The sequence below is a fragment of the Staurois parvus genome, unplaced genomic scaffold, assembly GCF_062004578.1.
Source record: "Staurois parvus isolate SC_StPar_1 unplaced genomic scaffold, SC_StPar_1.0 ptg000289l, whole genome shotgun sequence".
Lineage (NCBI taxonomy): Eukaryota > Metazoa > Chordata > Amphibia > Anura > Ranidae > Staurois > Staurois parvus.
The window spans coordinates 962241-978650 of NW_028318085.1; the positions used below are offsets into that span (position 1 = coordinate 962241).

Here is a 16410-nt window from a genome sequence, read left to right on the forward strand (position 1 = left end):
GCATTGTGCCAAGCGTAAAGTTTGGTGGAGGGGGGATTATGGTGTGGGGTTGTTTTTCAGGGGTTGGGATTGGCCCCCTAGTTCCAGTGAAAGGAACTCTTAAGGCGTCAGCAAACCAAGACATTTTGGACAATTTCATGCTTCCAACTTTGTGGGATGAGTTTGGGGATGTCCCCTTCCTGTTCCAACATGACTGCACACCAGTGCACAAAGCAAGGTCCATAAAGACATGGAGGAGCCAGTTTGGGGTAGATTATTACTATAGTCCAGTGCTGGAGGAACAGCATTACATAGAATAAATGTAGGCAAAACAGATTGGGAATTCTGGTTAACAGTCAGATGAGCAGCCAATAAAGCACTGCCTCTGCAGAAATTACTTACAAAGCTACATCTAGAATATGGGATCCAGTCTTGGGTATCGCAAGATGTGAAACACTTTGTTATAAGAGTTAGAAATAGAAATACAATAAGAATTGAAAGGATCGGATTATTGACTTACAACTCGTACAGCTAGAATTACTAAGTAAATGTGAATCAGGTAATTGAGAAAACGGACCTTGGAGATCCAGACCCCTTTTTGTTTTGCCCTCCTGTGCAGTTATCTTCCACTTCCCAAAGTTGCAGGAGTAGTAAAAAGCTGAACTTGGCAGCCATTTGTAAAAAGTATTATGTACATTACATGGGGTGGGAACAAAAAAGTCATTCATTGAAAAAAAAAGTGTTCTAGGTGCATCAAGGAGTATCATCCAAAATTAGCGACACACAGCTACAGTTGCAAGAAAAAGTATGTGAACCCCTTGGGATTACGTGGAGTTTTGCATGAATTGGGCATAAAATGTGCTCTGAACGTCATCTAAGTCACAACAATAGAACACAGTCTGCTGAACATAATACTACACAAACATTAGATGTTGCCATGGTTTAATTGCACATAACATGTAAACATTCACAGTGCAGGGAGGAAAAAGTATGTGAAACTTTGGACTTAATAACTGGTTGACCCTCCTTTGGCAGCAATAACCTCAACCAAACGTTTCCTGTAGTTGCAGATCAGACCTGCACAACGATCTGGAGTAATTTTGGACCACTCCTCTTCACAAAACTGTTTCAGTGTAGCAATATTATTGGGATGTCTGGTGTGAATCGCTCTCTTAAGGTCATGCCACAGCATTTCAATCGGGTTGAGGTCAGGACTCTGACTGGGCCACTCCAGAAGGCGTATTCTGTGCTGTTGCAGCCATTGTTTTGTTGAATTACTTGTATGCTTTGGGTCATTGTCCTGTTGCATCACCCATCCTCTGCGGAGCTTCAGTTGGCGGACAGATGGTCGTACGGTTTCCTGCAAAATGTCTTGATAAACTCTGGAATTCATTTTCCCATCAATGACAACAATCCGTTCAGGCCCTGAGGCAGCAAAGCAGCCCCAAACCATGATGCTCCCTCCGCCATGTTTTACAGTGGGGATGAGGTTTTGATATTGGTGTGCTGTGCCTTTTTTTCTCCACACATAGTGTTGTGTGTTCTTCCCAAACAACTCAATCTTGGTTTCATCTGTCCACAGTATATTTTGCCAGTAGTGCTGTGGAACATCCAGGTGCTCTTTTGCAAACTTCAAACGTGCTGCAATATTCTTTTTGGACAGCAATGGCTTCCTCCGTGGTGTCCTCCCATGTACTCCATTCTTGTTTCATGTTTTCCTTATTGTAGATGTGTCAACAAAAATGTTAGCATGTGCCAGAGATTTCTGTAGGTCTTTAGCTGACACTCTGGGATTCTTCTTTACCTCATGCAGCATTCTGCGCTGTGCTTTTGCAGTAATTTTTACAGGACAACCACGCCTAGGGAGAGTAGCAACAGTGCTAAGCTTTCCCCATTTGTAGACAGTCTGTCTTACCGTGGACACATGAACATCAAGGCTTTTGGAGATACTTTTGTAACCCTTTCCAGCTTCATGCAAGTCAACAATTCTTGATCGTAGGTCTTCTGAGAGCTCTTTTCTGCGAGGCATGGTTCACATCAGACAGTGCTTCTTGAAACCAGTAAACCCAAAACAGGTGTGTGTTTTTTAAGGGCAGGACAGCTGTCAGCAACACATCCAATATCATCACACTGATTGGAGTCAAGGTTGGCTCACTCCTGGCTCCAATTAGCTCTGGGAGAAGTCATTAAGCTAGGGCCTCACATACTTTTTCCTCCCTGCACTGTGAATGTTTACATGTTATGTGCAATTAAACCATGGCAACATCTAATGTTTGTGTAGTATTATGTTCAGCAGACTGTGTTCTTCTATTGTTGTGACTTAGATGACGTTCAAAGCACATTTTATGCCCAATTAATGCAAAACTCCACGTAATCCCAAGGGGTTCACATACTTTTTCTTGCAACTGTATGTGAAATTGAGCCACACCAACTGTATTATTATCCACAGCAGCCAGTTTTTAACTGTCACCATCCTCCACAAAAACATCTACTGAAAGAAAAATACGATGTTGTAGAACAATGGTACCCAACATGCTGGATTTCTCTGCTCAATCTGCTACTTGTTGGGCAGCTGTGCACTTTGCAGAGCAGCGGTGGAGTGCTGGGTGCTAGAACACTCTGTATTTTAACACACAAAACTGAAAACTTATATTTGGGTTGAGCAATCCTCACCTGACCATACAATGAGTACAAAGCAGGGACGTTTAATAGTACTGCTCCTGAGCACCAGTGCAAGAAGGGGAGGTTAACAACAATGGACACCAATGCTGGGGGTTATTATTGCAGTCATTGACATTAAAGTGTCACTAAACCCACAACAGTAAAATCAGTCTGTATATGCAGTAAAGCATGCTTGTTATACTCACTGTGGAATCTAAGAGGGTAATCATCCGCAATGGGTAAAACGGCTGTTTGATCCTGTCTTCTCGGATCCTCCCTTGTTCCTTTTGCGCTGGCTTTTTGGCACCAATCTGCCCCTCTGAATTATTATTATACAGTATTTATAAAGCGCCAATGGTTCGCTCAGCGCTGTACATTACAATGGGGGACAGAACAATAACAATACAATACATGAGGGGATTGAGGGCCCTGCTCTTTGGAGCTTACAATCTAGGAGGGAGGGGATAGTGGTACAGGAGGAGATAGCTGTGGGGGATGGAGTGGTAGGAAGAGTGGAGGAGGTTGGCAGTTAGCAGGGGGTGAGGTAGGCTTCCCTGAAGAGATGGGTTTTCAGGGTGCGCCTAAAGCAGAGGAGAGTAGGTGATAATCTGATGGGTTGGGGCAGGGAGTTCCAGAGGATAGGCGACACCCTGGAGAAGTCCTGGAGGCAGGCATGGGAGGAGACCAGGGAACTAGAGAGAAGGAGGTCTTGTGAGGAGCAGAGTGTGCGTGCTGGGCGGGATTTTAATGTAACACCTTATATGTCTCAGAGACAGGATGAAAAACCACCAACACAAGGTTTGGGAACCAATGGAGGCCTATAACAACAATTTGAACTTGGACCATTTCCTTGCTCTCAACGTGATACTAATCACCACAGACCTATGACTGTATCCTGCAGGGACACGCCCCTCCCCCCTTCATCCTCTCTTCTTTTCTCCTTCCTACCAATTATTTTTTGGTTTTGGGCCTCCATAGCCTCTTTTATGCTGGATTGTACGTAGAACTTGAACCATCCTCTTCCACCCCGGGGTTTTGGGTACCTCCGATCATGCATTAAGTTCTCAGATCCTGCGTAGTTGAGCACTTTTTTTGGGCATTCACGTCCTAGTTGTGGCGGTTTCATTGCAGTAGTTGTTACACCGCCTGTTTGCCTTGGTGATAGTTGGCCTATTGGCCCATTTCCCTTTTTCTCCTACCGTCTTACTTTTGACACCACTGTGATTTGCTGTCTGTAATTTTACTTTTTTGAAAATTTCAATAAAAATGAAAAAAGCACCAACACAAAAAAAGACACGGCAACAGCAGTTAAGAGCAACCATACTTTATTACATAACAAGCTTCATAAAACAAAAAATAAAAACAGGAAGCATTCAAGCATTTGAACAATACAATAAGATGCTGTAAAAAGAAACGCTCCATTCAAGTGTTTGGAGGGCAGCTAAACATTGAGATACTTTATACCTTCACCTGGGAAGTGTCACAAAGCTAGCTTTGGTTTTTTTTTTTTTTGTTAATTTTTTTTTTATTTTGTTACTTATTTTTTTTAATTAAGCCCCACAAAAAGCATGAGAGAGACCTTATACACACAACTTATTATAGGTCTCCTGCTCACACAGTTAGTCTTTTTATCGCTGGGGGAAGGCCCTGCGATGCACAGTATACTAATACCAAGCAGAAGCTCCTCCCTCATTCAGTAATAGGTCAGGGGCCAGCGTTCACTACAGTACTGTATTGTAATAAGTTACAGATAAAGTGTTTTTCTTTATTGAAATACAGAAGGCTGACTTTGAAATGACTACCTTTACAAGGATCACAGCGCACCCAATTGGCAGATCGTTAGACCAATTTGCCTAGCTACAACAATACAAAAACACCATTTGTGCTAGTAAGAGCACCAGGGAAAAAGCAGGACATCATGTGCTAAATTTAAAAAAAATAAAAAAATAAAAAAAAAGAAAATTAAAAAAAAGGAAAAAAAAAAAAAAAAAAAAGAAGAAAATGCTATTTTAGTCACTGCTGGGTTGATCTTTAACTGAGGTATAAAAGGCCGTAAGAGTACTCAAGTGTTAATATCAAATGTAAAATCCAAGCGGCTGTGTCCTGTATATATTTTTCAAGTTACAAGTTTTAGTGCAGGATAGTACAGTTAGAAAAATGTTCTGGCAGACTCCTCTATGCTGCGAGTTGCACATAGCACAAGGCGGCCATTTTGTCCCCTTGACTATTCTCCCTCATTGGTTCTCTGGAGCTGGCCTTATAACCTGCTTGGATGTAATGGCATTGCCGGGGCAGGTAGGTGATACGACTAGCTTTGCGGGCAATTTGTCCACTCGGCTAATCGAATGAATGACTGAATTCTCTAGAGCCCCTCTATGGACCAAGTAGACATTTAGCCTTTGAGCTCGCTGGAACCTAGACATTGCTGAGGCAGAGATATACATGAACAAAAAGGCTTGCCGTGCTGTGTGCAACTGACAGGTTCTCTTTAATATTTTCCCAGATAAGCTAAGGCTATATTGTTTCTATACCAGGAACCAACGCTGAAGTGTTTTTTTTTTTTCTTTGTCTCATACAATATTACACTTCTCTTCTGATTATTCAACACATTTCACACCACTAAATACAGTCCAATCATATCTAAAAGGTTTATATTTTTTCAGACTGCATTAAAAAGAAAACAAGATTAAAAAACAGCTCTCAAATAAGTCAACAAGGAGAAAAAAAAATTTAAACAATCCAACTATTTAAAGGCTAAGCAGCGAAAAAAAAAACCCACATGATTCATTAATCTCAAACTTCATCAATCAAAAAACAAAAAAAGAAAAAAATTGTAAAATGTACAATCATTTCTATTTGTAAACAGTTAAAAGCCACAAGTTGATTTGCGTCGTTCGACACCAAATCAGAATCAAGGCAATGAGTCAATGGCAATGTGTGTAACTAGAAACGCGGGCTCCTCCAATCTACATTGGGGCTCCACCAGTTTTTGGGAAGAAGCTTGGGACTGCTAGAAACATTAATGCACCTTTTGTTAGAATCATTTGCTATAATATATACAAAGAAAAAAAAAAAATAATACATATATATATATACTGGCTTGGCTGCCCCAAATATAAATTGTAAGAACCCACGGTTAATTGTGCTCCGGTTGTCCCCACAGACAGTGGCTGCATTTAAAGTGTCCCTTTTCGTCAACTAAACTGACACCCGGCCTCGTCCCCTCTTTAGGATCCAGAGAATACCGCGGGTGGCCAGTGATATCGCCAGTTTCTGGCACACAAGTAGGCCTGGTATTCCTGAACAGTGTCCTAGGCCGCGACGACTCAGACTACACAAAAAGCAAGTGGTATAAAACTGAAAAGAATCTTCCTGCTTTTCTCAGGATTCTGGACAAATGTAAAACTGTAAGGCAGGGCGGTGAGATGAGGTTTGTAAACACGATTATCCATATTGTTCTGCTATGCACGTAACAGGCAGGTAAAGCATTCAGTGCGCTCCATCACAAGTCATTTTGGTAAACAGTAGCGAGACAGTGTATGGTCGAATTTATTTGACGTGTATGTCCAGCCAAAGCTTTCTTCCATTCGTTTTTGAATGGGAAAGAATTAGAACCCTTGTGGACTAGAACTGCTATCTACGGGTAGGTTAGAGATTTTCCTTACTTTCTCTGAGACATTTTACCAGGCAAGGAGTGTGGGAAAATCAGCACAAGGGACACAGACAGCAATACGTGACTGCTGCAGGCTTTTTATGAAAAGAGAAGTATAGCCAAAGCTTGGACTGTATTCTATGGAAGTGCGGTTCTGCACTCGTGACCCAGTTTCAGCGGAAAATGGGCTAAAGCCCACTGTTGGCGGATGCCGCAAAGCTGGTGCAGGCTCTGAAAAGAGTCAGGATCTGCCCAGAAGCCTGGACTAGCAGCCTGCTCAGTCTCTCAACATGCCTGAACCAGAAGCTCCCATCCACAGCACAGTAAGCGCTGGAGGGGCAGAGCAGAGAGCCGATGTCTGACAGTTATGGCTCCCTGATCAGGGTGGAGGGGGAGAACTGAGTGATCAGTGGTGTTCTCTGTGCAGAGCTAATGAGGGACAAATGCAGCATCAGATCAATGCTGCATCCACCCACATAGGAGAGTATTTTTTTTTCTAGAGCCCATACTTCTCTTTTAAAGACTGAAGTCTTTCCCTGAACTGTACACAAATGACCAGGCGCTTTCCTTCCTGCACACCAAGCAATAAATGTCTGATAAAGTTTCCAGGTCTGCCCCATCTCTACTAAAAATGGTAAGGGGGAAAAAAAAAAAAAAAAGGTTGTCAATCATGATAGGAAAGGGAAAGCTCTGAGTCCCAGACAGCAGTAAAAACCTTACAGGGGCAGCACAGTGGCTTAGGGCTTAGTGGTGATCACATTGACCTTGCAGCATTGGGGTCCAGCCAAATGTTCCTCCAGCGCTCCAAAGACAATCCAGTTGGATAATTGGCTGCTGTCCAAACTAGCCCTAGTAAATGAATGAACATGTAGAATTATGTGATATAGGCCATAGATTGTAAGATCCTTGAAGGTAGTGATGTAAATTAACTATATGTCAAGCTCTATGTACATTGTTCACTATATAAACGCCTGTAAAAAAATAAAACTTCCTCCCTCCTAAAGCGTTACTAATCCCACAACAGTAAAATCAGTCTGTAAAGCATGCTTGTTATACTAACTATGGAACCTAAGGGGTTAATCCTCTGCATTGTGTAAAAAGGCCATTTGATCCTGACTTCTCTACTCCTCCTCTTGTTCAAATGTCCATATCCTATCTCCTGATAACACAGACTGAACTGTAGCCATTCTGCACATGCTCAGTTAAGCGTGTATTGCTAGAGAGGTTTTTTTTTTTTCTTGGGAGGTGCATGTAATCAGCACGGGGCCACTCAGCAGTTTATAGTTACTAAAATAATTGCATTTCCAGTTGCGTGTACTGTGAGAGACCAGATATTGTGAATTCGGGGTCTGGAGAGACCGACCAGATACAGTGAATTCGGGGTCTGGGGAGACCGACCAGATATAGTGAATTCGGGGTCTGGGGAGACCGACCAGATACAGTGAATTCAGGGTCTGGAGAGACCGACCAGATACAGTGAATTCAGGGTCTGGAGAGACCGACCAGATACAGTGAATTCAGGGTCTGGGGAGACCGGATATAGTGAATGCAGGGTCCGGGGAGACCGGATATAGTGAATGCAGGGTCCGGGGAGACCGGATATAGTGAATGCAGGGTCCGGGGAGACCGGATATAGTGAATGCAGGGCCCGGGGAGACCAGATAAAGTGAATGCAGGGCCCGGGGAGACCAGATATAGTGAATGCAGGGTCCTGGGTTTAGTAACACTTTAAAACAAAAAAGTTTTTGCTGGACATACATATAAATAGAATCATCTGTGCATAATTATTATAATCAATGTGTATATATGTTGGAATGATGCATCTAATTGGTGGGGGAACTAATGGACTGTTCCATATGTAAGCTGAACTTCCTGCTTAGCAGATTGTGATGGTTTTGGCTCTCTCACATCTATGGCTCAGCTCAGACAACTCATTTAACAATACAATCTCTAGGTGGCTTATCCTGCACTTGGTTTTGTCTCACATTATATAGTAAGGATCCTCTTACATTACTCTGAGGACACTAGGAAGAAACTAGAATTCAATATATCAAATACAATCATGAAGAATTGAAACACAAAACAAGTAAAAATCTGAAAGTCATATTAAATATGACTTTCAAGTAAACTTCACATAACTAAACATGTTCTCATTGAAAACAGGTTACAAGTTCCCTATAACAATTAACTGTTTGCATAGAAGCGAAGTTACAGGTATTAAAATTTGCCAAACACATTGGCAGACAGGTAGCCTGGCTGGTACAACACTCTGAAGGGTTGGCCCATAAAATAGACATTTCAACAGAATGCACAGGCATAACAGAACTAGCGAATACATTTACAAAAATCCGTCTCACGGTTCTTCCATACCATGCCTCATTTGTCAAACAATATTTACAAACGCAGAACTACAATTTAACAGTTTCTAAAGAGCATCTGTAGAGCTGCAGAGGAGGTGGTGAAGGAAGACAGGCACTGCCCGCTCTCAGTGATGAAGGGTTTCTGGGATTTCTGAAGGTCCCATCTACTAGCTCCACAGCTCAGGATAGGAGCGCTGTGAAGAGCCTGTTGTTGCATATATAACATTTCTAAGATGCTGAATGGCAGTTGAATCTGTCGAATATCGGGCCTGTTCTGTGTTGATGGGCTAAAGAAAGGCTTCCCTAGAAATGAAAATGCAGCTTGCACAGCAGGTTGATAGAACATCAATGGGAAGTCAACTGCAGGCCAATGAAATGTATCTCAGAAGCATCTCAAATGCCAGTGGAATCCATCTGGAAGCAACACTTCCTTGACTTGGTGGACCTGGATTTAAAATGCTTTGGTATATTACAGGGAACATCTTACATGAATAACTGCCTAAGCAGTAACCTGAAAATCTACCTTTGGCCTGGAGTTCCTCCTGAATATCAGTGCACTTCTTGGTACGAGAGTGCCTACAGAGCTGTATGCCTTACAGTGTAGATCTAAGGCACTGCTAGTCTCCGGAGGATTGAAGTTTGGTTGATGTCACTACTGTGCTGCTCACTGGAGGCTCGGACATAGGGATGCAAAGCCCTGCCACAACCCAAAATGGCCTCCTCCACCCAGAAACAGTGCAGAACAAGACATGGCAAGTGTGTAATGGGGGAGGGATGAGCTGCAGGAAGAACATAGGCAATATTGGTGATCATTGTTGCCTGTACCAAATGGCTTTGCTTTTTTTGGGGGGGGGGGCACAGCTAATTTGGATCCTCCAACTCTCACAGCCTATGCTGCCGGGGCAATAGGTAAACAGCGTGGAGGCACACAAGAAGCCTTACATTTTATATTTTCAAATATACTAAAACCTTCCATCACTGGAAGAATCAAGTACTGGGTCCAACCTCCACCACAGCATTAGGTCACTTCTAACGTACAGCTGTCCTTTAACATGACTTAAATAATCAGAACAAATCCCTGACAGATGAATGACTGACACTTCTAATATATCTAAACTACAATCTGACTTACATAGAAGAGAATACGTGATCCAAAAAACAAGCAAGAGATTCAGAAGAGATTGCACGGACAGGCAGAATGCCTAACAGGCGTATTCAGAAATATAAACAGCAATAATCAGAGTACAGTAACTACCGACCAGTAATCATTTTCACGTAGAGTAAATTGAAATCTGATCAGTTGTTGGGGGGGGTTACTGCATATCAGTACTGTTCCATGTTCTGAATGATCCAATGATCAAAGCTATGGGACAATATACTCCGATATCAGAACGTTTTCAACTTGTAAATATAAGGCAGTTTGTATTTTAGCTTTATTCCTGTAAACATCACGGACACACAGTGGAGATTAAAGTTGTCATGTTCAAGTTTAGTATCAGTAGGGTAGAAGGGACATCAACAATGACGGCGTATTGCATTCTCAGCGATGTTGTTGCTATGGACATCATGGCTGAATCCACTGAGTGTAAACCAGTGTACTTAATAGGCACTGTACATGCACTACTTCAAGAAATGTCTTCATTGCGATTATGTGATAATCTCTCCATACTTAAAGCACATATGACTTTACTATAAAATTGCGTGAGACCGCTATACGCAAGACATGAAACTGTTTCCTATTCATTTGTGCAGATAGAGCACAGAGGAATAGAAAGAACCCCTCATTTCAAATTACCAAGTCTTTACTAAAAATGGAAATCATTAAATGTGCGTGCAAAATTGCTCACTGGAGGCTCTGATCACTGACTACCTTGTGTATAGCCATCTGGGCTTGTGCTGTCCCACAGAAAGGATCACACCTCATATGAAGAAATAGATGATGGGAATTTACTGCGTACAGATATCTCTTCAATATCACAGTTCTGTACGGCAAAAGAGAACACTAAACATCACAAACATCTGTGAAGCTCACACAGGCCTTAAGTCTCATACACACGATGAGAATATCAGACGAATGGTCATCCCTTGATTTTTGCCTCTAGTTTCAGAAGTTACTAAAGTCTAGAACATTATCGTACAACAGAATACAACTTTGGAAGTGATGTAATGTATTCTTTCATTTCGGAGTATGCCCGATCTTGGTCAATCCATTATTTTTTCCAGATGAATACTATATTGATTAAATAAAAAAATCATTTGTTCTGGTACCATACAAGAAACATTTTCGTGCTTGGCCCTTTGGCTAATTTCTCAAGAACTGTTATGATCGGCTCTCAAAACTTGTGTACTAACAATCAGATTATCAGATGTTTGCTGCAAACGTGGTATTATTCGTCTGAGTTTCTCATTGTGTGTACTAGACCTTAACCTCTTCACGCCGGCACACTCAAATGTGTGGCCTCCCGATGTCTGGGCCTAGACGCCGAGCAGCCGCACATTTGCGTTCTATTAACAAAGGACATATGTGCCAAGAGCGCGCTCCCAGCTCACGTCCGGTACTCACGGAAAGGTCCTGATCTCCTCTTTCGATTGGGACCTTTCCCCATCATGTGACCGTCGTGACAGCGCGTCACGGTGGTCACATGACCCTAAACCCCGCCCCCCGGCTTCTGGAACCCTTAAAGGGCTGGGAGGTGCCGGCATGAAGGGGTTAAGCTGGCCTTGCACAGCTTAAATTTCATCCAATTACCACTGAACCAACTGAAATTCAAGCCGTAGGTGGCCAGGATGGCATCACCCAACTCAACAAATTCAAAAATTGAAGGAGCCAGGTGGAAAAGTTTGGGAGGAACAGTGACTGCATCCTAGCAGATATAGTCATTGTTCAGGTACACAAGTAGCGGAGGGTGCCGCAGCTGCTTGAAAATAAAAGCTGGGCAGTGCTCCATCCATCCTGTTTAGTGTGGATGGAGAAATTGATTGGTTTTTTTTTTTCTACCTCAAGCTGAGCAAGAGAAATCTAGCCATGCATGTCTAGTCTAAATTACAAATCTTGGTATGAAAATGTGCGACTCAAGGCATTTACAAGTATGTAAGTAAAGGCTCTATGATCCTATCCATATAAAATATATTTGGGTTAACACTATAAACCTGAGGGCATCTGCTTTCCTACGTACATCTCGTTAGCAGCTCTCTTGAAAAAATTGGCAGTCAGCCTTTCCTCAGCCTGAAATGGCTGAATGCAGCACAGCAATACAAGAAAACCTTTTTACAGACAAACCCGTGTCCTACTTGTAGCTCTTTTACACAACTAAAAAAAAAAAAGGAACTTCAGATTTAAAAAGACACCTTAGCTGGAGACAAACTACTGGGTGCCAAAGCAAACCTGGATTGCTGCACTGGCTTCAGTACCTTCTGAAACTAGAATGCAGATTAGTAAGTCACACTACTGCCAAAGTTGGTGATCTGCATGCTTGTTCCATATCAGTGCTTCAAGGTATTAAAGCCATTGTATCAGCATGGCAGTCAGGTGATGAGCACTTTCAGGAGAGATCAGCAACACCAGATTCCATTCTTTAACTGGAATTCCTTCAGCTGCATGAAACAACTGTCAGAGCCAAAGCAAATTCACTCTTTTGCATTTTTACAGCGTTCTTCAGACCAAAGCAAAAGCCAGTCAAGAACTTCTCTACAGCAGGGGTGTCCAATCTGCAGCCCAAGAGTGTTAAGCATGTGGCCTGGGGAATGTCTGGAGGGTTGACATGCAAGTATAGAAAGATGCGGCGCCTGGCACGGACAAGCTAGGCCCATTGATGTTTGGAGGGATGTCGGGGACACCGAGTTTACAATAGCATCCACAGTGGCAGGCAATGACAAGCCAGGCGCAGGCCCACTGGAGGGATGTCGGGGACACAGAGTTTACAATAGCATCCACAGTGGCAGGCAAGGACAAGCCAGGCGCAGGCCCACTGGAGAGATATGCTGGGGTTACCCTGTTTGCAACAGAACCGCAGCAGTGAATGCAAAGGACTCCGGGCTAGCTTGAGGAAAATAAATACCGCATAGCTAGATACAGGGGTGTGTTGGGGTGGACTGAGCACCACCTTTCCCCATTTCAACCACCCCCCACCCCAAGCCCTCTGTCCACAACATTGAAATTTGGTTAACTTGGGATCTGTCTGACTTTTTCTTTAAACTGGGTACACACCGCATTTTATTAATTCAACCCAGCAGGCTGAACATTGCTGTACTAATACATGCGATGTTGGTGCAGCCATCTCTGCCACTGTGCTATTGTGTTCCCCCCCCCCCCCGCCAGAACACACTGATCAGCGCTGGTAGCCACTGCCTGCCAGCGCTGATCAGATGCTGGTTTTTCCAGCATGCCTGTTCAACAGAAGTCAGTGAGGACAATTTCTGTCAGATAGGCAGCTGTACACATGTACCGAATGTCATCCTGTTGCTGCTGAACCAGCCAATATTTGGATTGTGTGAATCCGGCTTTATTTTTAGTGTAATCTGTGTGGCCTGAAAAAATTGCTCTTCTTCCAATGTGGTCCAGGAAGATAAAAAATGGTTGGACACCCCTGCTCTACTAAGCCAATGAAGCTCAACGGCTTTTCATACAGAGCTCTGCAGACTGATGTCTAGGCCAATGAAAGATCTCCCATACTAATGTCTGATACGATGCTCTACATCACCCTCCTAGCCAGGGTATAATGGAAACCTGGATTTCCTCCATAGGTTGCTATGAGTTCCATAAAAAAAAGAGCTGTTAGCAGATTACCTCCCGCCATTGTAATGGGTTACTACAATTTTCACTGCCTGTGGTTCCATTCTGTCATAGACTGAGATCTAGGCCAGTCAGGTAAATGGGCTCCTCATACAGTGGTCTACAAACTGAAGTCTAGGTCAATCAAGTACAACAACTCTTCTTATAATGCTCTACAGACAGAAATTTAAGCCAATCAAATACAACACTTTCTCATACAATCTTCCTAAGACTGAAGTCTAGACCAAATACAACTTCTCATACAATGCTCTACAGACCGATGTCTAGGCCAATCAAAACACAACCGTACACACAATGCTACACACATTGAAGTCTAGGCCAATCAAGTACAACTTCTCTTACAAGACTACGGTCTCTACTACTAGAGTTCCCCAGCGGCGGTGCTGCGGGGGAAATCTAACTGCAGCTTTCAATGAAATGTTTGCTAGTACTTTGGGTTTACTGGCTTTTAATGTGGGGACAAACCAGGAGCAGTAGTTGCTGTAACTCCCCATGGAGATGGGGAGTAGGAAAAAAAAAAACAAAAAACAATACAATACAAACAAAACACAAAGTAGAAGAGGTTTGGGGAGTAAGACAGGAGAGAAATTGCTGGTAACTCCTGCTCCTCCCAAGAATGTGCGATTGGAAGGATTACAGGTCAGATTTTACACATTTTACCCTTGTTCAGTTTCTGAATTCTTTGACCAAACAAGCAGAATACCATTTATGGCAAAAAAATAATAATGTAACTTGTTCCTTTGTTATTAAGTATTTGCAATCATTCACTTCTAAACAAACTTTTTTTTTTTTTTTTTCCTTTTTACAACACACAATCAATCAGCCCAGTACTTGGTTACAATGTGCATAAATGTGCATAGTTACTAAATAATCAGCTTAAGGAAAAAAAACAAAAAACAAACAACAGACATTGCAGAACATGAATAAAACACTGTCACAAAAGCGAAGACACTGAGCCACTGAATTAAACAAACAAAAAAATCAACGGGGTCATTATCGGCAAATCTCAAGACTACTCGCTAAAAAGACACAGCATGTAAAGTAAAAAGCTGACAAAACTTGGCTTTAGAAAGCTTTTAAAGGGGGATTTTTTTGGCAGAGTCTTTGAGAATTAGCACAGTTAGTGCCATTAAAAAAAAAAAAAGAAAAAAAAAGTTGCATTATATAGTGATTTTTCTTACTGGGGATGAAGGAAAGGGTTACCTATCGTAGTATACATATTATTCCTGAGAGCCAGTCTTTTTTTACCCCCCATTTTGATTAAGAGTTAAGCATCACACAAAAGGAAAAAAAATGACTAAACACTGTTTGACTCCCAGAGTTAAAAGCATCCTCAGCACAATTTTTGCTTTTTTAAAAAAAAAAATTTTAACTGATGGAAGAGTAAACATTTATTTGGAACAAAAATCCCCCCCCCCATCCCTCCCCCACCCCCAAAAAAACAAAACAAGATCCTCCCAACAGGGAAGGACATGACTAACGAAAAAAAAAAAAAAAATACATTGTAAACAAGAGGTTCCAGGTAAGGCCCCTCTAAACAAAATGCAAAGCCTCTGAAAGTGCTGCTCCCTACTGGCACATGTAGGGTGTATGTCACAGCTGTGGCCACTATTTTTTTATTTTTTTTTTTTTGCTTTTTAAATTTTTTAAAATTTTTTTTAATGACATATATAATTTTTTTTTATTAAAACCGTAGAGCTAAATTCTAATAGGTTTAGTCATGAAAACCTGGTGCAATACTTCTATTTTTTTTCTTTATTTAAAAATGCAAGTTTTAACTGTCGTTTCGCTTAACTCCTTTGCAGCGATGGAAGCGTCGGTGAGCGCCATTGCTCTGCAATGGATTACCGCGCTTCGCGCTGGAGATGGAAACCAGTTAAAACTATGTAATACCACAATAAGGTAGGTATATCAAGGCATCTTAGAAATGACAAGCATTAAATCACTTTTTTTTGTTGTTTTAGTTTGTTTTTTTTTTTTTTGAAGTACACGCTAGAGTAAACAGTTACACTTGAGCTGTAAAATAATAAGTGTTTGACGCACCTTCAGTGCAACCTAGGCAAACATAGGGACGGGGGTATGGGGTTGCTAGCTTGGAAGTACAAACCCAGAGAAAGGACATGACAAACTGGAATTCAAAAACTAAGGAACAGCTCATTGTATGCAGTTCTAATATGATTAGCACTAATGTGGAAGTGTAAATATAGATTTTTTTTTTTTCTTTCTTCTATTTCACATTATAATATTGGCCTGCATGATTCAAGTATTTAAAACTGATATGTTTTGGGCAAAAAAAAAAAAAAAAGAAAAAAAAGTGGGAAGTGTGCAGAAGAGCTGGCTGCAGAGAGACCCTGCAGAGGTTTCCACCGAGAGTCCAGCGGGGGGAGGCCGATTATTAACAATCATCTGAGGTCATGGGTGACTAGGCTACATGGGCTCTCCATTTAAGTGATCGATGGGGAGGAAAGCGCTGACAGACGATGGGCTGCTCAGACCCCTGCCCTCGCCGGCAGGGTTGCCCCACAGGCTTGTGGAATAGTTTGGGGTGCCCCAGAGAGAAGTGCCATGGAGGTCTCCAGAGCTAGAGCCAGAAGCCCCTGGGTTGTTCCAGTGATTGATATCTCCGCGGTTTGAGATGCTATGAGGGCTATCCAAAGATCCTAGACGGGTGTGACCAGAGCCCAGGGACTGCCAGCCAGGGGAAGGGGTCATGGACTGGCCTTGTGCAAAGAAACGACTTATCTCCTCTTCACTGGCAAACTCGGCAAGGATAGTAGTGTTCCCTAAAACACACCTGTTAGGAGACAAGAACCAGAAGTATTAGTATGAAAACAAACTTAATCTGCAGTTTCCTACTTTGGGGAAGGAGGAAGGAGAGAGGGAAACTATTGTAGATGTACAATGCAGGCTACTAGAGGTTCATATACCTACAGCAGCTTCTCAAACATTTCTCTCACAGCTGAACA

At 42.3% G+C, this 16410-nt stretch overlaps 1 protein-coding gene across 4 annotated transcripts in view; it reads right to left on the bottom strand.

Moving 5' to 3' along the window:
- Positions 1-3948: 3948 nt before the first annotated feature.
- TNRC6A (trinucleotide repeat containing adaptor 6A) overlaps positions 3949-16410 on the bottom strand; it is a 147987-nt gene continuing 135525 nt past the window's right edge. For all 4 annotated transcript variants that reach the window (XM_089682420.1, XM_089682421.1, XM_089682423.1 and 1 more), the window contains one exon: positions 3949-16238. In XM_089682420.1, the coding sequence (XP_089538546.1) occupies positions 15872-16238 (367 nt within the window). In that variant the 3' untranslated portion in view covers positions 3949-15871. The remainder of the gene's footprint in view (positions 16239-16410) is intronic.